Below are 23,372 nucleotides of genomic sequence, written 5' to 3' on the forward strand. Positions count from 1 at the left end.
CCACCTTGGGTGGGGAAGACCATGTGGTCACGACATCGGCTGGAAAGGGATAGCAAATGTCCAGCTTCTTGGGGCTGACAAAACGGGCGTCCGGGCGAGCCCAAGCCTTAGACACCACAGAGGAGAAATCAGAGTGGATTGGAAAGACTTTTGAGGCCTGCCTGGGTCTGATAAAGGAGACGCTAGCTGCGTCAGAGCTAGGGGGATCATCCTGCACCTTAAAGGTGTCACGAATATCAGAGATGAGCTGACCCATCGCTGAGGCTAGCTTGGACGGCAGGGCCGAGTCCATTTCCAAATCTGAAACCGCCAATTCACCTTCAGAGAGCGAATCCTTTGGAGAGGAGAGGCTCGTCTGGGTGCGCACGCGTGGCGGGGAGAGTGAGGCCTCAGAGGAGGAGGCTCGCTCTACTCTAATACGCTTCTGAGAGTGCCTAGCTCGGGAGGGGTCACTAAGAGAGAGTGAACCCGCTGCAGCGGCAGAAGCAGTGGACCCGGAGGGCGCGACAGTCAGAGAGGCGTCCTGCGGGGTAGGTGGCCTGTCTATTAGGCGGCCCACGACATGAGTGAGGCTTTCCACGGCCTGGGACAGGGATCTAGCCCAGTCAGGCGGGTCAGAGGAAGCAGGGAGCGACACAGCGGGCGACTGAGGCTGCGGTGGAGCTCGGCATGCAGTACAGTGCGGATCAGACTGCCCCCGGGGAAAGGGTTCCCTACAAGCAGTACAGGCATGGTACCAAGGCTTGGCGGCTGCAGAAGGGTCTGACATGGTGGAAAAAAAGATGTTGCACTTAAAGTGGGAGACCCCAAGAAAAGTGGTGGCACGGAGGGGGTTAACAGTCCTACCAGACCCGGATGATGCAAGTGGCAGCGGTAAGGGGAACAGACTGAGGAGGCTGTGGAGGAGAGGCAGCAGCACGGAGATGAATGGCTTCAGGATCGCACGGCAGAGAGGATTCCACGCAGCACTGAGAAGTGGAGCCCGATGAAACCGGAAGTAGCGGAGCGCATGTAGGAAGCTCCGCCCCCCCCTCTGCCGCGCTGAAGAAGAAGCAGAGCCGCGCGCGCGCGGCAAAATGATTTTAACCCCCAAGGATGATGAAGTGCCGGCCTGAAATGGCGCCGTTCACGCCAAGTAAGCGGCCCCCGCCGCGCCTGGATGTGGCAGACGGCTTGCTTTTTTCCTGCAGCCGTCCCCTGAAGGCAGCGTCCCTGCCAAGGACTTGCCCAGATAAACTCCCCTGCTCGGTAACGGTCCCGATATGGAGAGGGGGGGGGGGGGTGGGCGCACGATGTAGCAGTGGCCATGTAGCAGTGGCCAAGGGGGATGTAGCAGTGGCCATGGGAGCCCAGGAGGCCTGTAGCAGCGGTGGGAGGGAGGAAGGGGAGGCTGGAGCAGCCACTCTCACCATACGCTGTCTTCGCCCTCAGTCCATCCAGTGGGGGTCGCCCCTTCAGCTCCTGGCACCGCAGTGGCAGGAAGCCGGGGGAGGGACTTGGCGTGCGGACGACCCTGAGCTGGCGGGACGCAGGGGAGCGAGGCTGCCCTGGTCCACCTTGTCTTCTGTGGGGGAGGCGGCAGTGCGGAATTACCGGCACTGGCGCAACTCAACCCCGGGAGAAACAGAGGGGTCTAATGCGCCTCTGTTGTCCCTGTAGGTAGAAAAAAAAAATAATCGAATTAAAAACAACAAATAACGCAAAAATAAAAAATCATAGGAAAACAACCCTGCATAAGCAGGGGGTGTCTTGCCTCCTTGGACACTAAGCAAAAACTGGCAGTCTCTTCTCCAGGCTGAAGGGTATAGCTGATGGAGGAGGGGCTTACAGCTTTCACTTAGTGTCACGCCTCCTAGAGAGCAGAGCTATACCCATGGTTTCCTGTGTCCCCCAAGGAATATGGGCGAGAAAAAAAAATATAAAAAAAAGTCCTGCCCTGCATGTCTGGTCTTTGTAACCAAATCTGTGATGAAGACCTGAGGGGAGACTACAACCCAGATGTGAGCTCGCCCCAAAATGTTGTACGACATGAATAGCTTCATGCATTCCCCATGTAATAACAATTCTGGAACATTTATTCTTATGGCTCTATGTTGCGCCCCCCAACTGGTTAACACCCCTCTGTACTCTTACTGCAGACTGCTAGCAATTCATTCATAACTTCTATTAGAAATAATAAAGGAATGGTACAACATAGACCCATAAGAATAGATGTTATTACATATGCACCTGTTGCCACCTTACAGCACAATGGACTTTAGCGTTCTTATCATTCCTTATAGAGTGTACTTATTCATTCGGAAGAATAGAGTCCCAGCATCCAGAGCTTCAAAAGGTTGCTTCGTCTTTATACCTCTGGCTATGATTAAGAACTGAACAGTTCGAAACATGTTAACCAGTCACGGTGGTGGGTGAGGTGCACACTGGATGTATTCCTTTTATGAATCCGAATAAAGACGAAGCAATCTTTTGAAGCTCTGGATGCTGGGACTCTATTCTTCCGTATGTTACATAGAAGACTAGTCTGGTCCTGTTCCGTGCATCCTCGTCTATGGTGAACTGGAAATCGCTACTTTTCTACTTTACTTATTCATTCATCTAAATCCCTGAGCCCTGCATGAAGGGAGTGAGTAAAACCTTAGATTTCATCAGATTTAAAGAAAAAATAAAATAAATAACTCACTTCATTGTAAATGCACCTCCAGTCAGTTTACCAGTGTCTGGATCAAGAAATGCTAGCTTCAGGCAGCAGAGGGTAGGTAGGCCAACTTCATATTTAATTCCAACAATCTTCATTAGCTCTTGCTCCTTCAAAAAAATAAAATAATAATAATAATTAAAAAGGGACACCACTATCAAGACATTTTACCACATACTAACCCCATAAGGACCTCCGCCGTACATGTACGGCGCAACCGGACGTGACTTAACGCCCAGTGCCGTACCGATCAGTGGCAGGGGTTCGGCAGTCACTGATAGCCGGACCCCTGCTGTAAACACAGATGCCAGCGCATTAACCCTTGATGGGCCGCAGGTCAGCGCTGACCGCGGAACGTGCGATGTTCACGCGAGGATCGGAGTTGCATCGGGTACCCGCGCTGCTGTGACGGGGCACCGGTTGACAGGGAAGGCAGCCCGATGCATTCCTTAGGCATCGTGGCTGCCATCCCTCTTAGCCTGTGAGATCCAGCCCCTTGGATCTCACGGGAAGCAGGCTGTAAGTGTATTACAGTATGTAATACACTTACAGCCAATGCTTTACTATATAGAAGTATTGTAATGCATTGTAAAGAGGATCAGACCCCCACAAGTTGAAGTCCCAGAGTGGGACAAAAAAAAAATTAAGTAAAAAAAAATATAAATAAATAAAAATTTAAATTTTAATTAAAATAGGGAAAAAAAAGAAAAGTAGACATTTTAGGTATCGCTGCGTCCATATCAACCGGCTCTATAAAAATATCACATGACCTAACCCCTCAGGTGAACACAGTCAAAAAAATAAAATAAAAACTGTGCTTAAAAAAAAATAAAATAATAATTTTGTCACCTTACATCACTAAAAGTGCAACACCGAGTGATCAAAAAGGCGTATGCCCCCCATAATAGTACCAATCTTAGTCACCTCCTCCCGCAAAAAATGAGCCCCCTACCTAAGACAATCGCCCAAAAAAGAAAAAAATAGATTGTTTGTACTCACCGTAAAATCCTTTTCTCGTAGTAGGCATTGGGGGACACAGCACCATGGGTATATGTCCAACTACCACTAGGAGGCGACACTAGACATAAAAAAAGTGTTGGCTCCTTCCCGTTGGGCTATACCCTCTCCACAGACACTAGGCAGATCAGTTTGTACCAAAAGCAGTAGGAGAGAGAAGAAAGGCAAGGAACCAACAACTCCCGTACCGGGAAAGATCAAGAGACCAGCCCGGAGGAGCGGAAGTAAAAAACATAGGGTGGGATCTGTGTCCCCCAATGCCTACTACGAGAAAAGGATTTTACGGCGAGTACAAAAAATCCAATTTTCTCGTACATGGCATTGGGGGACACAGCACCATGGGACGTCCCAAAGCAGTCCCCGAGGGTGGGAAAAGAACAGCCATGCCACCTGTTGGGCATACAGGTGCGGGAAAACCATGTGACCCATCAGGAGAAAAGCACGGAATAGGCAGGAAGCCTCATAACAAGGGAGAAACCCCAAGGAAGCGACAGTGACGACTGCCAGCACCCCAGGACCAAAGCCTGGGAGAACGACCCAAATGCAAGAAGAAGGCAAAGGGAAACACCCAGCTCAGCCAAAGGCTGGAGAGAAAGTAGGACAGCACCGCGTATTGGAGCTACCTAACCTTCAATTGTCTCAGGCGAAAGCACAAACACCCTGAGGCCAAAAGAGTGAGGGAAGCCATAGCAAGGCTCACATGTGAAGGGAGAAGGTCTCCCCTCACTGCAAAGCAGGTGAAGAAGTTAAGCGCCCTATTGAAAGGAAAAAATCCCAAAGGCGATCAGGGAAACCGCCAACCCTTGGAAGGGGAGGGGGGTGTAAGTAAAAACCAGAAAAAGATAAAAGATAAGACCTGCATCCCCAACCAGGAGACGAGAAACGAGCCTCTGAAAACAAAATATCGCTGAGAAGCGCAAAACCGGAGAAACTCCGGCCAAATGAAATATCAGGGAAAGAAGGGGACCAGATGCAGGCCCAGGAAATCTTAACAGGGGCACCCTGGAGTGAGGGAAGCCATAGCAAGGCTCACAAATGAAGGGAGCAGGACTTCCCCCACCGAGAAGCAGGTGATGAAGCGAAGCGTCCTATTGAAAGGCGAAAACCCCAAAGGCGCTAAGGGAAAACGCCAACCCTTGGAAAGGGAGGGGGTTGAAGTAAAGGCCAGGTAAACCCTGCATCCCAAAACCAGGAGACGAGGAACGAGCCTCAAATGAAGTATCAGGGAGATGCAGGCCCAGGAAATCTCAGTAGGGACACACTGGACTGAGGGACATGGGAGGAAAAGGAGAGCACTCCCAACAGTCTAAGGAGGAAAGTTCTACAAACAGGAGGAAGTCCCTCCCGAAGGAGACCATAAGGTGGAAATGCAGGCCGTAGCACCAACCACTCAACACCAGGTACTTGACGTGGGAGGATGGGAAGATAGACACGAATCCCAAGAGGTCCACAAGGCTAATGGAACCCGCAAGGGGAACACTCAACCCAGGCCCCTCCCAAACAACGATTATCATACAGAATCTGTGTGGTCAGAAGAACGGGGAATCCAGAAAGGAGTACCCGCTATGGGCTCACAAGGAACCAGGAACTGAACCACCAGAGGACAACAAAAACTAGAATATCCAATAAAAAATGAAAAGAGCCATCATATGGGAAAGAATTGGCCATGGACAACTAGCCATTCTAAGAATAGTGGCTAGCAATCAGCATACATTGTCCCGGGGAGGGCTGTACCACTAAAACAACAGACACCCATATGCATAAGGAATGACAAAGTAGTTATAAAAAAAAAGGGAGTGACTACAGGAAATGTAGAAACCAGCTGCGACCGACATACAGAAGACTCCCAGGGGGAGAGAGTACCAGACAGGCGCAGACGATAGCCAGGTCCCAGGGGACTGCCCTCTGTTAGATAGTACAACTAAGCAGAGAATATAAAGGAACACCCGGACCCAGAAGGAACTACGGAACCCTGTCCGATGCCTGAGCGAGCAGCAGAAAATTCACCTACCAGGCAGGTGTGTGGCGCTCAGTGGCTCTGTCCCTAACTCATCAGGGAGGACGTCCAGCGAGGATAATGGCGCTGACCCCAGAAGGATTCCGTGTGGCGGAGGACATCCGGTGATGGCCAAAAACTGCTGCAGCAGCCGATGCTCACCCAGCCATGGACCCCAACACAGAGAAGATCCAGTGAGATCACTTTACTCCACCAGGAAAGGTCCGCTCTGTAATAGAAAACAACGCGGGTACTCCTATATAATATGGGGGACACGGAGTGCAGCAGACAGTAGTATTTGATAGGGATGGCAAGAGCAACCCTAGCGCAAAAGCCAAAAACCACCTGGCCATGGTGTAGGGAGCGTGGTTGTATGTGGACCACCCATCAGATCAGAACAGATCAGCCCTATACTGGGTACACCAGAAATAGCAATAGACCGACAGGGTGGAGGTGGGGGTTGGGCTGGCCCACCCCTGCCAGATATGGTTACCATGTACATGCTGAACCAGGATGGCCGTTGTGGACAGTGTCTTGAGAAAGTACAAGGAGCACGACAGTAACGGAGTGGCAGATGAATGGAAGAACCAAAAAGGGAAGTAACCAACATCCGCAGCTAAGAGCCCGGGGAAGGAAGCACCCAGTAATACAGAAACTGTATGGGCCACAGATTGCACTATAGGGTCCAGGACGTGGGTACTAAAAATGCACGCCTAAAACCGAGGTAAAGCGGCTGCATGTTGCACTCTAAGGAGGGTAGAAACAAAGTCACAGCATCCAGGAATGCGACCGCATTTGGAGGGAGCAGGTCCTCAACCTGTAAGGTAGAAATACGGCTGTGTATTGTAGAGACACGACCAGAGAGGTGCAATGGTACAGCATCTGGAGATGGTAGAGGTACTAGAATTAAGATTAGAGCGATGTGGCCGCATGGTGGACCCTAGGACCAGAGAAGTGCAACGGCTGCCACGTAGCAATGGTACCTATAGCCCGCTCTGGAAAGGGAAAATAGGGCCGCACGGTAGGGATCGACCGATATTGATTTTTTAGGGCCGATACAGATACCGATAATTTGTGAACTTTCAGGCCGATAGCCGATAATTTATACCGATATTCTGGGAATTTTCATTTTTGAGAAAAAAATAAAAATTCCTACACAAATCTGCTGAAAATTAATATGTTTATTGTTAATGTGTATTTTTTTGTTTATTGTTAATGTGTATTTTTTTTTAAAAATCTTTTTCATTTATACTTTAATATATATATTTTTTTTTTTTACTAACTTTTAACCCCCTTAGGGACTAGAACCCTTGTCCTATTCCCCCTGATAGATCTCTATCAGGGGGAATAGGAGCTCACACTGTCCCTGCTGCTCTGTGCATAGTGCACACAGCAGCATGGAGCTTACTATGGCAGCCAGGGCTTCAATAGCGTCCTGGCTGCCATGGTAACCGATCGGAGCCCCAGGATTACACAGCTGGGGCTCCGATCGGAGGAGCAGGGGAGGGGATCCTGTGGCCACTGCCACCAATGATTAATACTGGGTGGGGGGGGCGCACTGCGCCACCAATGTTTTTACGATTGGGATGGGGGTGGGGGGCGCACTGCGCCACCAATGAAGATAAGTCTCTTAATCATTCATATACAGGAGGCGGGAGCTGGCTGCAGAATCACATAGCCGGCTCCCGACCTCTATGAGCGGTAGCTGCGATCCGCGGCACCTGAGGAGTTAACTACCGCGGACCGCAGCTGCCGCTCATAGAGGTCGGGAGCCGGCTATGTGATTCTGCAGCCAGCTCCCGCCTCCTGTATATGAATGAATGAATGAATGAATGAATGAATGAATGAAAGGCTTATCTTCATTGGTGGCGCAGCGGCCACAGCCCCTCCCCTTCTCTTATGTTCTCTCCTCTCATTGGCGGCAGCAGCAGCACAGGGGGAGGAAACACTGCTTCCTTCTCCCCTGTGCTGCGGAGGGAACACAGAGAGCGCTGAGAGCAGCGCGTTCTGTGTTCCCCATATGTTATCGGTATATCGGCAAAATAGATGCCGATACCGATAACGTTCAAAATCCTCAATATCGGCCGATAATATCGGCCAAACCGATAATCGGTCGATCCCTACCGCACGGTACCACAAAGAATGACAGGTGCACACCACAATTAAGTAAGTGCAATGGCAACTGAAGGAGGCCCTCCATTTCACCTAAAAAGAGGGAAACAGGGCCGCATAGTACACCATAGAGCCAGACAGGTGTAACGGCTACAGCATCAGAGACGGTGCAGGAACACTACCTAAGAAGGGAGTAAGATGGCTGTTTGGTGGATACTATGATGAGGTAGGTGCAGTGGCCACGGCAATAAAAGTTGGCCTCAATATAACGTCCGGTGAGGGAGAAATAGTGCCGCAAGGTACACCATAAAGCCAGACAGAAGCAACGGCAACAGCCTCTGGAGATAGTGAAGGCACTCTACCTATCAAGGGAACAAGGTGGCAGCCTGGTGCCCACTAGAACCAAACAGAGGCAATTGCTACAGCAATTGAGAGTGGCGTCTATATCTCGCCGGAAAGGGAGAAATAGTGCCGCAAGGAACACAATAGAGCCCGCCAGGGATACTGGATACGGCATCAGGAGATGGTGTAGGTACTCTACCCGGGAAGGGAGCAAGGTGGCTGGAAACAGACAGGTGCAATTGCTACGGCAATTGAAGGCGGCCTGTATATCTCGCCCGGTAGGGGGAAATAGCGCCGCATGGAACACCAAAGAGCAAGTCAGGAGTAATGGCTACAGCATCTGGAGTAGGTGTTGGAACTCTACCTATGAAAGTAACAAGGCGGCTGGAAACAGACAGATGTAACCGCCACGGCATAGAAGCCGGCCTGTATTCTCTGGTACAGGCACTACAAAAGAATAGCAAAAACCAAAGTTAGGGCGAGCACTCAACACTTGGACCACAATAATAGTGTGAATAAAATTTAATTAAATCACAATTATAACATGTGTATGGTATACAATAAAAACTGCAATTGACTAATAAAATCTACAAGATAAAATGAATAATACTGGAGTCCACACAATGGAGTTGCTGTGTATAATCAGTCCCTTATATTCCAAAACGCTGAAATACAAAATGTATCTGGATCATATAACTTGTTAATAATGTTGCGCTTCAATGTCCAATGCGCACACTCAAGTTAGTATTGAGGTTTCAAGTTCTTGCGCACTAATCCAGTGTTGGTATAATCTGGCAATTCACACATGGGCCGTACGGCTCCTACTCATATAGTAGTACGCACCTCAATGTCCTTGAGCCCAAGTTGTATAAGGTAAAGTTATAGCGCTTATTCCGGTATCATGCCCATCACATAAAATTCACAGAGGTAGGTAAGCAGCGTGGAACACTTCCGGCGTCTCGCTTGTAGCTCCTATAATTTGCTGGTCCCAGGTCTCGCGGGATTTCGGGCGTGATTTGCATCCGGACAGTGGAGAGCAATGAATATCAGATTCTATACTCTGCGTCCTGAATATCCGAATGTTCGTATATTACGATATTCTTAGCATGGCCATGCATAAGGTGTGGAGGTGCTTCTTTCACAGGTGTGCAGCCCAGACACGTTTCGGGAACTCCCTTTCCCTTCGTCAGCTACAAAAGAACCTTTAGAGGCCGAGAAGGGTTACCAACCCTATAAGTGGCGATTGCCTGAATTATCAGCTTGCCCAGAACATAGCCCCTGGATAGGGGAACCAGGAAGGTGTGTTGTGTACAGCCTACGAGGGCGTACGTACCAGAGACACCGCGTAGGTGTCCCAGTTGCTAAGCACGGTGACGGCTGCCTTACCTGAGCGGTAAACACCTGTGCAGTCAGGAGAGCGCCATCCGAAAGTCCACTAGAGTGGCACCAAACCTGGGTAGGGTAGGTACCACCGTGCACGTTTGACTTGACCACACAGAGGGATTCTGCATGGTGGAAGACCGCCTGATGCTCTGTTCCGAGGGAATCGTGCAGAGGTGTCCCCAGAGGCAACTGACAGAGAAGGCTTCGTCACCAGCCTCAGGCCTGTCCTGGGGCGACCCAAGGATGCCGAGGAGGGGTGGAGGCTAGTTGAGACCACCCGAGGAGGGTCTGTGGGCTACTTCTTGCGTGACCCGGTACCTGAGCGTGACCCACTGTAGGGAGGACCCTGGGGGAAGGAAACCGCAATTTGTAGGTAGCGCTCCAGCGACTCCGCCAGGGATTGGGCGAGTCAGGCAAGATTCCCATGGCCTGACATGAAGGGAGCCTATTCAGGGGGGACCTACACACAAAAAGGGTGGGAGGGGGGACAAGGCGACCTCATGGAAACCTTCATAGACAACAGACGCACGTAAATACATGGCGATCCGATAGGGAGGCTGGGAGAGGAGGAGACTGAAAGAGCAGCAGGGCTGTCCTATCTGTCCCCGCATGCCACGTTCAAGAGGTGCTGCAGCAGCTATAGAGCAGGTGGCAGGGCTGCAGGAGAATGCAGCAAACAAGAGAGGAGGGAGGGAAAGGAGCCTGCAGATCAATTCAGCCAGAGGCTGCCTACCAGACCCCAGGAGCAGTGCAGCGCACCCCAAGCAGAGAGCAGAAGATGGCGATCCGGAGAGAGCAGGAGCCGACAGCCGGAGGAAGAACCGCCCCTCTGAAAGAGAGCAGGGAACCTGGGGCTGGATTGGCAGGCAGGAGAGGGGAGGTGACGGAGTAAGCCCGGGAAGGATCAGAAAGTGGGTGGGAGTTGCGGCCTAGTAGGCCCGAAAAGCCGGGGCCTAAATTAGTGAATGAACGACCGCGATCGCGGAAGTGCCCCAGAGCTGCCGCGACGAACGGGGGCCAGGTGGGGGAGAGAACAGAAGAAGCAACCCCCAGAGAGTGAAAAACGGAAGGCCAGGGGGCTTCTGGAGCCAAGATACAGCTTGGTATACGAACCCATGGCCCTTAGAGTCAGAGGCAAGGCAATTACCCACACAGCAATGAGAGCTGTATTGAAGGTATCCAGGGAGGAGAGGGGAAAATGCGCCCAGGCCCGGGAAGGAGGGTGGGAGACCCTAATCTAATATACTCACCCTCCGACATCTTCAGGTGCAGCAATGACCACCCCCTCGGCAGACTCAACACGGGAACCGTGGGACTGCCGGAATTCCACTGCGGAAGCAGATTTGGGGACTGGGTGACTGCCAGGTACCCGAGTACGCGCCCGCAGAGGGGCAACTAAAGTGGAACACGATGGAGCCACCCCTGCCGCAGGTAGCAGGTATATTAGACGCTGTTATCAAAACAGCGTCTAATATACCTTTAAGGGGTTAAAAAAAAATTTTTTAAAAAAATAAATCGGATCTACAGCCTGCCAGCGAATGATCGCCGCTGGCAGGCTGCAGATCCACTCGATTACCTGCAGTGCCTGTGCGCGCGTGTTCACAGGAAATCTCGCCTCTCGCGAGATGACGCGTATATGCGTGACTGTGCCTGAGTGAGCCGCCTCCGGAACGCGATCCTGCGTTAGGCTGTCCGGAGGCGGTTAAAAAGTGGGTTTTGGAAATTTTCTAAAAAATTACAAGATTTACTTCTAAGCCTTCTAGCGTCCCCAAAAAATAAAATAGCATTCACAAAGTGATCCAAACATTAAGTAGACATATGGGGAATGTAAAGTAATAACTATTTTTGGAGTTATTACTATCTTTATAATAAACTATATTATAAAAGTAGAGAAATTGAAATTTGGACATTTTTGTATTTTTTTTTATAAATAAAAATGAAATATTTTGACTAAATTTTACCACTCATGAAGGACAATATGTGACGAGAAAACAGTCTCAGAATGGCCTGGATAAGTAAAAGCGTTTTAGAGTTATTACCACATAAAAGGGACACGTCAGATTTGCAAAAAATGGACTGGCCCTTAAGGTGAAAAATAGCAGGGTTCTTAAGGGGGTTAACAGACTACATGTGAATATTCTATGTAAGGTTGGAGGATTTTCTGGAAATAATTTTTTAATCACTCCATGTATTCTACTTCCTGTCCTGGTTCTTTAACCCCTTCAGGGGCATTTTTTGCATTTTCGTTTTCCGCTCCCTGTCTTCCCAGAGCCATAACCTTTGTTTTTCCATTCACATAGCCGTATGAGAGCTTTTTTTTTTTTTTTTTCAGGACAAGTTGTACTTTCTAGTGCAACCATTTAATATACTTAAGTATATATTTTTTGCTACTAGCCTGATTGGGTTTGGTTGGGATAGTTTTTTCCAACAACCTCAATCAGGATTCTCTAGCCATGACTTGTATCACCCAATGGGTATATGGTTCCTCTACCGCTGTCTAGGGCCTCAACAGGGCATCCAGCGTAGAACCAGAGTTCCAGTCGGGGCCACCCCTTGCGGGTTTTTTTGGACCCCGTTCCCAGGATACATTAGTAGGGTGGACTAGGACAAGTAGGGATCCACTAGGGTCAGTGTATACACCATACCAATACCCTTTATTTTCCTGACTTGATACATTCTTCGCTAGTCCACCAACTGAACCCACGGTGACATCTCAGCCTTATACGGTATTTCCTTTAGGTACCCGGCTGAGTTCTACATTTCACGTCATGCACCGTGTGGTCACTCTTTACCTGATGGTCTTATCGTAGCCGCTGTGGGCAACTTTGTCACATTGGTTTCGATATCACCTTCCTTACATGTTTGTTTGTCTGTAGGGGCCTTTTTTTTATCCTTGATGTGATTAAAAGTGATGTTTTATTTAGTTACTGCCCCCTCACAATAGTTTAATTCTCAATTTTGGAGCAGTGTTCAGATAGGCTTCACCGCCTTTCCTGTTTGACCCTCTTTTTTGTGAACCATTTAATATAGAATACAATGTAGAGGGAAGCTGAAAAAAAAAATTGGGTGGAATTGAAAAAATAAATAAATAAATGCAATTCCACTACAGTTTTAGGGGCTTTGTTTTTATAGCGTTCACCATGTGGCAAGACTTGTATTCTCTGGGTCAGTATGATTACAGCAATACCACACTTTCTTGCATTTTAATACTAACCAAAAAATATATATATAAAATAAGACCCACAACTTGAAAAAAAATATATGATTTTTTTCTGGTCATCGCCGTATTCCGACACTGATAACTTTTTTTTATAGTTATGTCTATGTGTGAGGGCTAATTTTTTTGCAGGACATTCTTTCGTTTTTGCTAATCCCATTTTGGGGTGTGTATGACTTCTTAAAGGGTTTCTATCACTTCGTTTCACCTATTTAGCTTTCAGACACTAGCGATCCGCTAGTGTCTGCTTTATCTAACCATCCTAATATAAGAGCTTATTGTCCTGCCGTTTAGCTAAAAAAAATAACTTATATAGATATGCAAATGAGCCTCTAGGTGCTATGGGGGCGTGATTAGCACCTAGAGGCTCCGTCTACCTTAACAAACTGCCGCCGCCCAGCGCGTCCCTCCAGCCCGCCCATCTCCAGCTGAAGCGATCCTCTCCGTGCGCGTCTCTGTTCTGCGCATGCGCAGTGAATGTCTGATCGCTTCCCTGCTCAGACATCTCCACTGCGCCTGTTCCTCGGAGCACTATGACGTCATCGGCGCAGGCGCAGTGGAGATGTCTGAGCAGGGAAGCGATCAGACATTCACTGCGCATGCGCCGAATACGAGGAGCATCGCATTCCGGAGGAGATGGGCGGGCTGGAGGGACGCGCTGGGCGGCGGCAGTTTGTTAAGGTAGACGGAGCCTCTAGGTGCTAATCACGCCCCCATAGCACCTAGAGGCTCATTTGCATATCTATATAAGTTATTTTTTTAGCTAAACGGCAGGACAATAAGCTCTTATATTAGGATGGTTAGATAAAGCAGACACTAGCGGATCGCTAGTGTCTGAAAGCTAAATAGGTGAAACTAAGTGATAGAAACCCTTTAATCATTTTTTCAGTTTATTTTAGGAAGGGAGTACTTTGGTTCTAATTTGCATACCAAAGTTTTTTTTTTTGGTGTTTTGAAAGTTCTCTAACCCAGACAAAAGCATAGTTTTATTCATGTTACACAGCACTACACAGCATTGCCATTTGTTTCACACAGTAAAGTGAGGTGACAGATTCCCTTCAATATCGTACACAATACATGCAATGATAAAGTAAAAGTGCAAGCACAAATTAATTATTTTCTGATGACAGTAATTTAAAGTTTATTTATGGAGAAACTTACCCTTAACTCCATTTTATGCCATGGCTGCTTCTTAGCATTGATTCTATAAATTTTATTCTTTTTGGCCATTTCAACATATGCTTCATGACCCTGACGAAAATAGTATACCTGCAGAACAAAATTTGAAAGCGATTCATTAATATTACTTCACAAGCAAGATAAAAAGCCATACACTTAGACTTTAAAATGTGAGCACATAAAGTTATACCCCAATGTGATACCTAAACCTTATTGGCACTATTTAGTCCCACATGCTTAACAGCAAAGTACAAGAAAGAACACATTCAGGTCTACACAGCTATTGTCTACAAGTACAGTGGTCCCTCAAGATACAATATTAATTGGTTCCAGGGCGACCATTGTATGTTGAAACCATTGTAAGTTGAGTAATCGGTTCCAAAGCCCCAAAATGTCATCCAAGATAAGAGAAAATGAAGATTTAAGAGAAACAAGCAGATAACTAAGACAGATAAAACAAGTCCTTACATATAACAGTCAGGAATAGCAACTAATACACCTATCTTACCAAAGAAGTGACCTTGGTTGGTTGGATCACAGTATGAGACATTGTATGTGGAATCTAGTTTCAACTTACGATAGGTCAGAAAAGAACATTGTACGGTATGTTGAAAATATTGTTTCTCGCTCGTATCATTGGGGAACACAGGACCATGGGTATAGCTGCTTGCTGCCACTAGGAGACGACGACACTAGGCTGAAAAGTGATAACTCCTCCCCTGCCGGCTATACCACCTCCAGCCTGGAGAGAGCATATCAGTTTTTAGCCTAGCGTCGTAGGAGGCAGACCTCCCTGCTTTTGCAGGGTGGCTTCCCTTTCTTATTTTTACTTTTTAGTGTCATCTTTTCACATTTAGGTAGGGGAAACAGAGGCGCTTGCCCCTCTGTCTACCCCGGGACCTAGACCGGTGTCGGATTCCCTCACCGCTCGCCCTCCCCAAGAAGCAGAAGTAGACAGGGCAGCCCAACTCCCCTGCTTCCCGCCAGCCAAAGGGTCACCCGAATCCGGCGACACCCTCCGCCATTCCAGTCTCCTGCCACTTCAGGTGCGAGCTGCTGAAGAGGGGACCCTGCTGGTACTCTGAGAAGGGGTAAAGAGAAGAGGAAGAAGATGGGGTGAGTAGTCTGGATTGGATAGATAAGTATACTCAGCTCTCACCTCCTCCCCCCCTTGGTCACCTCGTCCTAAAATGGAGAACATTTTTCTTCAAAGTGGACCATGCCCTGGTGAGGGCCCCACATTACCTCAGCCCCCGGATGTACGTTTTGGGCCTCTGTCCATATCTGGGGGCCTGGGTTCCCCTATCTAGCTCTAAGTCCTGCAGCTTGCGTCTATTCTTCCCGACCTGCGGGGTCCGTGACCGCTATCTGACAAGGTGCATTCCTAGCATTCCGGGGGCCTCACGTTATCCGGCCTGCGGGGTGGGCATCTGCGGCCGTTATGCAATCAGGGCGCCTGAGAGCGCCGCTATGGACCCTCCGCTGCCCGGCCAGGCGCCGAAAATTTAGGCCCCGGTGTTAAAGATGTGTGAATTTTATTCTATATTTTTGTATCTCTAGGACTGTAATGAGTTAACCTTTTCTTCTTCAAGTGCCTCCCACCTCCCTCTTTGTTTCAAGACTGGAGAAGAGAGGGGGGGGGCAAAGAGCTGTGCTGTGGGAAGTGTCTGTTTTCTCATCTTTGTACAGGTGTCCCAAGGGAGGTATATAGATTGTGGTGGAATGCATAAGCCAATCATATGACTTGATGATATGTGTATATTATTCACTGCCTATAGAGAAGCACCTCTTTGAAGTGTCACATATGACGTATGCAGTATTATTGTTAGAATGGACGCCATTAGAACATGGTGGATACTTAGATGTTTACATTAGTTCACATTCTAAAGTGGTACACACTGCGCAGATGTTGGAGTGTTATCTCTGTTTCTCTTATCTCTTTTTCCTTTTTGACCAATGAAATAATGCCTGGGCCTCAGAAAGTACTGCCCTTTTCTGAAGATACATATATCGCTTACTTTCTGTAATAAATTAGAGATTGCATTGACCATCTATGTGTCAGCGTCTAGTCTCAGCCACGTGTGGATATTAACCCCTGGGGGGTACTTTGATTTGGAGCACCAGAGTGTATCTTAAAGGCTTTAATTAAAAGCAGATTTAACAATTTACCGGCTTCACTTCGGGCCTACCTTTACTCGACCCGCGCTGTTTATTGCGGCCAAAGGGGTGGGCTCCCGCGGCCGGTGGACGCAAGCAGGCACATCCCGATCCAAGTCCTTCTGGTTGAAGCCGACCGGCAGTACGTCCGCCGAACTTTATGTCCCGGCTTTGCAGCCTACAGGGCCACAACTTTCATTCCAGTTATGGAGGGGGCTGGATTGTCACTCAGGCGCAAATTCTTCCCGCCTAGCTGTCCCCCTCCCCCAGGTGCCTGCTGAGCTCCGCCTCCGGTCCTCTAAGCTGGGTTAACCATTCAAGGTAAGCCGCCTCTTTGCAGCCGGCACTGGATTTTCCGGTGTTTCCTCTCTGCAGGCCAAATACCTTAAGTCTAAGGAATTTAACCCCTTCCTGCCTCTTGTCCATTTGGCAGGGGCATCACAGGTAGTCCTGCCCCACTCAGCCCACATAAGCGGAGGACCACCCTGATGGTGTGGTACCAGACTGGGTCTGTGTCCTATCCCGGACAGTGGAGGATAGCTCACAGTTTCCCAATCCACCCTCCGGGGCCGTTTGGTTGATATTTCTCCGACATCTGAAGAATTCCCGAGCCACCCCTCTGGGTCGTCTGGTTGATAGGTCACCACCTGCGCAAGCCAATGGAGGACCTCTGTAAGTTCCCAATCCACGCTCCAGGGCAGTTTGGTTGATAATACTCCACCTGCGCTAATCTAGGGGAGCACATCTGAAAGATTCCCCCTGGGTGGTTTGATTGTTAAATCACCACCAGCACAGCCTGCAACTGCCATGCCTAGATGCTGAGAGGTAGAACTGCGCACGAGCAGGCCAGAGCAGGACATATTTCCTCCTCGGTCACCTCCGCCCTTCCTCCCTGGTGGGAGGAGACCATAGTCTTTGGTGACACACCTAATTGGTATATGGAGTACAGTGGAGGATAGCTCACAGTTTCCCAAACAACCCTCCGGGGCCGTTTGGTTGATAATTCTCCGACATCTGAAGAATTCCCGAGCCACCCCTCTGGGTCGTCTGGTTCCCGAGCCACCCCTCTGGGCCTGCTTCATAGATGATATTTTCATCCTGTGGAGTGGGTCAGAGGACGAGTTCAAGAGGTTGATGGATGAGCTTAATATCAACAACATCAATCTCCGATTCACATCGGTGATTGTACACAACAACTTGCCCTTTTTAGACATCTGCATCTCAAGAGACACCAAGGGAGGTCTACAGACCACTATTTTCCGCAAGGAGACATCCACAAATTCACTCCTTCGGTGGGACAGTTGTCATCCTGTCCCATTGAAACGTGGGATCCCTGTGGGTCAATATCTGAGACTCAGGCGCAACTATTCGGATCCCAAGGAATTCTCACGACAGGCAAACGAGCTCAGACAACGTTTCCTGGCACGGGGTTATCCGGACAATACGTTAAGAAAGGCCTATCAAAGGGCCAGGCAGGAGACACGCTCCACACTCCTACATCCCATGGGTGGTCCCACAATTGGTCCACAACAAAATAAACTACGCATCATTGGTACATTTGATTCGGCGGCTAGACAGATTAAGGAGATCCTAGCACATAACTGGGACACTCTCCTGATGGATCCAGATCTGACTGCTGTTGTAAGCCCTTATCCATCAGTGACTTACAGGAGAGGGACCAATTTGAGGGATCAATTCGTACACAGCCACTACAATCCTCCAAAAAAGAGGACGTGGCTGGATCAACCAGTGAATGGCTGTTTCAAATGCGGTAGATGTAGTTTCTGTAAATATGTTACCCAGGGCAAAGTGGTTGCAGTTGGCCCTGCGGATCCCGACCATCACATACGGGACTTCATCAATTGCCGCACTGCAGGCGTGGTTTACCTCCTCACCTGCGAGTGCAGCATCAGATATGTCGGCAAGACCCGCAGGGAGCTACGGGTACGCATGGGTGAACATCTGGGCGACATCCGCAATAAAAGGGATAACCCAGTAGCCAGACACATCCAGGCTGCCCATGACGGACGCTCATCAGGGATCAGCTTTACGGGACTGGAGGTGGTCAGGAAGCCACCACGCGGAGGGGACTGGGACAAGAGGATTCTCCAGAGGGAGTGTTGGTGGATCTTCAGGTTGAAAACCACCAACCCCCTTGGTCTTAATGACCAGTTACAATTCGGTTGTTTCTTGTGACAAATCCCCCATTACATATATAATTCTTTACTCAGCACTAGCATGTGCTACGAGCGTTAGACCGCGTGGTGTCTTTTGACTCTCACCATCTGTACCTTTCTTTTTATATCACTCCAGGTGTGGCTGTGGTCTCCTCTTTATAGCCTAGGACCTTACCCCCTATAGCAGGGGCCACCTTGCCTCGTGATCGTGCTACACATTGCTAATAGCACGACTTTACCAGCGGACATACACGTCCTCTTATGACCCTAATCACTTGGAGTCTTATATGGTCTTAATGTCTCTCAGTGGCCATTACACCACATCTGGGTCCATCCAGATGTTGTTTTAGCCACGCATATGTTTATCACCTTATTCATATGCTACCTTTGTGACCCATATGTCAACATATTTCATTGGTCTGTATGATTTATTGTTATTTATTGTTTTATTGCTTTCATGCGGCAATCACACCCTACCTGGGTCTAAGGGGGCTGCCTGCCATTTAATGCCCCTCCTTGAGGTCCCATGCTGTCGGTGATTTACTGTCACCCACATGAGCTTAGGCGATGTGGTAGGAGCTGGCCGTATCTACCAAGCCACTCCCCCCACCGCCGCTAACCTTACCTCACAGCCAATGCCGCGCCCCGCTCAGATGACGCTCCCAGGCTTTAACGCCCAGTATCGCGTCACTGTAGCCGCACGGCAGCTGGGCTGTCTTCTTTGACGACTGCGCATGCGCCGGGATGGAGGCGGACCGCCGCGTCATCTGACACACGCATAGTCACATGACGCCGGCCGCACTCCGCACGCAGGCGCACAGTCAGCCTGCCTCTCCCATTTAAACTGTTTGGCGCCCATAGTAACGCCGACAGACGCTGATACACAGGCGGCAAGTCAATTTGTACTGCTGCCCCATATGGGATTCGCCACACGCGCTCCATATTGGAAAACTGTAAGTAATTGAACCATCTTTATGCCATTCCCATGAGGGTTGCTGTAAAGCACAGGTCCTGAATGGATCATTGATTTATTTTTTTGTGCTATAGGTATTTGGGCTGATTTGGACTTTATTAGTCCTATCAGGTCTGCGCAACCCACAGGGTTTTCCTTGTTTATCCCTCCTTCCTACCTAGATCATCATATTGGGCTGGGAGCGTTGCTTGTTTAGGCACATGTCACACACGCTCCACGACTATAACTGTGAGTAAACTAACCAACTATATGATACATTCACAATGTTTGTTGTCATGCGCGGTACTTGAACAGATTTCCCTCTGTCATTCTGCAATTCACAGGTACCTGGGCTGATTTTGACCATACCGGCCTAGTCAGGCCTGTGCAACCAATAGGCCCGTCCCTTTCCTTTGATCTATACATATGACTATATGGTGATCGGAGCGGAGATAACATCCTCCACTTATGACCCCTGTCCCCGGAAGAGTTAGGGGGTCTCTCTTTTAATAAAGTGGAGGTATCTTCCATATTCTGATATATTCCCGAGATAACGAAACGCATTACGTGTAAAAAAATCTTTTACACCCATTTCTTCCACCCCACCCTGGTCACCCCTACTACCATCAGGACCATCTCATTGTTCCTTTAGGGCTATCTAGGGTGATTTAATAGGGTTAGGTTCCGGACGTGGCCACCCCTTGCGGGGACAGGACCTCGTGTTAGGTTGATACCATAGGGATTCACAGGCCAAGTAGGGCATCAACAGGGATAGACTTTCCCTGCAGCCCCTTGGAACCCAGGTATCACCCACCAGAGGACGCTCTTCAGAACACGAGAAGCTCCTCCACCTCCTGCGTTTTGGACTATACCTGTCCTGACTGGCATACCGGTAAGATCTACCCTGTATCCTGCCTTCTGGCATAATCAAGGTCTACAGCATCTGCCTAAGACCTATCTTTTGTGTTTACTGTTGGCCAGCTCTGCTTGAGTGACCTATCCTTTGGGGACTCACCCTTGGGCCCCATAATGTTGTCTGTCTTGTTTGTCTGGTAGGAGCTTGTCTTCCCCATTAGGGATCTTAATTAATTCCAATAAACCTTAGTTTTTTATATTACGTTACTGCCCCTTATTCTCTTTCACATTCTCTGTTACAGAGCAGTACACTACGGAGAGTGCCCTTGCACCCTCTCCCCCCAGGGACCACCCATATTTTTTTCGCAACAGAAGGTGGCCATTAACACTTTTAAGACCGGGTGATTTCACGTTTATTTTTTTCTGTTTTCATTTTTTACTGCCAGCCTTCCTAAAGCCATAACTTTATTTTTTCATTCGCATAGCCTTATGAGGGCTTGTTTTTTGCATTACAAGATGTACTTTCTAATAGCATCGTTTACGGTTGCTATGGTTGCATACAATGTGGAGGGAAGTGGGAAAAACATTCCAAATGGGGGTGAAATTGTTAAAAAAGAAAGTTTGTTTTTAAACACCGTTTCCGATGTGGTAAAACTGACCTGTTATTTTATTCTCCAGGTGATTATGATTACAACGATACCACATATGTATATTTTTTTTTTTTTTTTTTTTTTTACATTTTAATACTGAAAAAAAAAAATATCGTCAAAAATGGCGAGAAGCGGCTGGACACAAACCACTGCATGCCCGTTCTCGACATTTTTGCCAGATCTCCGTGCCAAGTAGCCTAAAACATCAAGCAAAACAACATCAGATACATAGTAAAGTAAACCCTCACATACACCAATTTACTTTGAAAATCATAGAAAAAAAGAAAAGAAAAAAAAAGGTAAATACCTCATCACCCATCTGTGGCACAAAGGGACATCGCCTTGGCATAGTGTCAGTAATCCACACAGATGGCAACCAGTCTTCCAGGGTCAAACCTTGCTCAGTTAGCTCTGCAACTGGTAAATGCTGGTAAAGACAAGGGATACAGAATTAGTCCACAATAGGGTTTTCTCATGGATGCATGTAGAATTATAACCGTTTCAACCATTGAAAGTAAAAATGATAAAAGGAGATTTTTTGTGAAACTCACCTGTAAAATCTTTTTCTCGTCTTTTCCATTGGGGGACACAGACCATGGGTCTAGCCTAGGTCATTACTAGCAGGAGACACTATGCAAATAGAAAAAGAAAGCTCCTCCTCCCTGGGCTATACCCCCATGTTCCACCGGAAGGACCCCAGTGCGTGCAAAAGCAGTAGGAGAAGGAGACCAAAGCCATAGAGACCAGAACAACGGAATACCGCCATCGGACCGAAAACCTTCAGGACCCGAAGAACTAAACCAACCCTTCCTACAACAGTTAAGAATGGGAGGGAGCTGTGTCCCCCAATGAAAAAGACGAGAAAAAGGTTTTACAGGTGAGTTTCACAAAAAAAAATCTCCTTTTCTCGCACATTCCATTGGGGGACACAGACCATGGGACGTCCTAGAACAGTCATGGGGTGTGAAAAACCGGCACCTCCAGGAGAAAACGCCCAGCGGTCAAACAGGAACCACCGCCTGCAATACCTTGCGCCCAAGGACAGCATCAGCTGATGCCAAAGGGTGCAACTAGTAAAACTTTGTAAGGCGGACACCTGGTCTTCCTTGCATACCTTTACAAAGATGAGATGCCGAGGCGCGATTACGCCTAGCCCAGGAGGTAACCCTGCCACGGGCACGATAAGCCGTGGCAATAGCTGACCGAATCCATCGGGCTACCGAGACCTTGGAAGCCGCCAGACCTTTACGAAGCCCTTCCAGAATCACGAAAAGGGAATCCGTACGGTGGAAAGAGGCAGTCACCGACAGGTACACACGCAGAGCCCGGACAACGTCCAGGGAATGGAGAGCGCGCTCCTTGCGGTTTGCCGGAGATGGACAAAAAGAGGGCAGGACTATATCTTCATTAAGGTGGAAGGCGGAGACCACCTTGGGCCAAAATAAAGGAACAGGCGCAGCACCGCCTTATCCTGATGGAAGACCAAAAAGGGCTCCCTACAGAAAAGCGCGGCCAGCTCCGATACCCTCCTGATCGAGGTGATCGCCACCAAAAAGACCACCTTCCAGGTGAGAAGATTCAAAGAAACCTCCATCAAAAGGTTCAAAGGGAGCCGCCTGGAGGGAAGACAGAACCAAGTTCAAGTCCCAGGGGGGCAAGGGAGGAACATACGGAGGGACCGAATGCGCCACCCCACCCCTTGTAGGAAGGTCCTCACTGGACCGAGCAGAGCCAGGGATCGCTGAAAGAAAATGGCCAGAGCAGAGACCTGACCCTTCAGAGAGCTCATGGACATTCCTATCTCAAGACCCGACTGGAGAAGGGAGAGGACCACCGGAACCGAGAAACGAAGGGGAAAACCGTCCAGTTTCTCACAAAAGGCAAGAAAGGCCTTCCAGGTACGATAGTATATCTGGGATGAAACTGGTTTTCTGGCCTTGATAATTGTCTTCACCACAGAGTCCGAGAAGCCCCTCTTCTTCAGGATGTCTCAACAGCCACGCCGTTAAACGCAGTGACCGTAAATTCTGGTGGAAGAGCGGTCCTTGAGACAGTAGGTCCTCCCTGAGAGGAAGAGGCCACGGCACGTCTGCCAGCATCCGAGTGACGTCCGAGAACCAGGCGCGGCGCGGCCAAGCGGGGGCGATGAGAATGGTCGGAATCCCTTCCAACGTGATCTTGCGAAGGACCTTCGGTAGCAGAGGTGGAAAGACATAAAGGAGAGGGAAGCCTCACCACGGAGACACCAGCGCGTCCACCCCGTACGCCTCCGGGTCGCGAGCACGGGCCAGAAACGTGGGAACCTTTTTGTTGAGCCTGGACGCCATCAGGTCGACATCCGGGCGGCCCCACCGGCGACAGATGTCCACGAAAACTTCCGTATTTAAAGGACCACTCTCCTGGATCCACCGTTTTGTGGCTGAGAAAGTCCGCCTTCCAATTGTCGATCCCCGGGATGTACACTGCCGACAGTACTGGAACATGAGTCTCCGCCCACTGGAGGATCCTCTCCGCCTCCTGCATCACCGTCCGGCTGCAGGTCCCGCCCTAGTGGTTGACGTAAGCCACGGCAGTGGCATTGTCCGACTGGACCCTTACCGGGAGACCTGCCAGGAGAGGAGTCCAGTGAGAAAGGGA

At 49.0% G+C, this 23,372-nt stretch overlaps 1 protein-coding gene across 2 annotated transcripts in view; it reads right to left on the reverse strand.

The window, feature by feature from the left end:
- Nucleotides 1–23,372, reverse strand: part of LOC120998137 (pleckstrin homology domain interacting protein) — a 186,244-nt gene that overhangs the window by 69,181 nt on the left and 93,691 nt on the right. For both annotated transcript variants that reach the window (XM_040428675.1, XM_040428677.1), the window contains exons 24-26: nucleotides 21,043–21,162; nucleotides 13,927–14,034; nucleotides 2,684–2,808 (exon numbers count right to left, since the gene is read on the reverse strand). In XM_040428675.1, coding sequence (XP_040284609.1) covers nucleotides 2,684–2,808; nucleotides 13,927–14,034; nucleotides 21,043–21,162 — 353 coding nt within the window. The remainder of the gene's footprint in view (nucleotides 1–2,683; nucleotides 2,809–13,926; nucleotides 14,035–21,042; nucleotides 21,163–23,372) is intronic.

The sequence above is a fragment of the Bufo bufo genome, chromosome 4 (genome assembly GCF_905171765.1).
Source record: "Bufo bufo chromosome 4, aBufBuf1.1, whole genome shotgun sequence".
Lineage (NCBI taxonomy): Eukaryota > Metazoa > Chordata > Amphibia > Anura > Bufonidae > Bufo > Bufo bufo.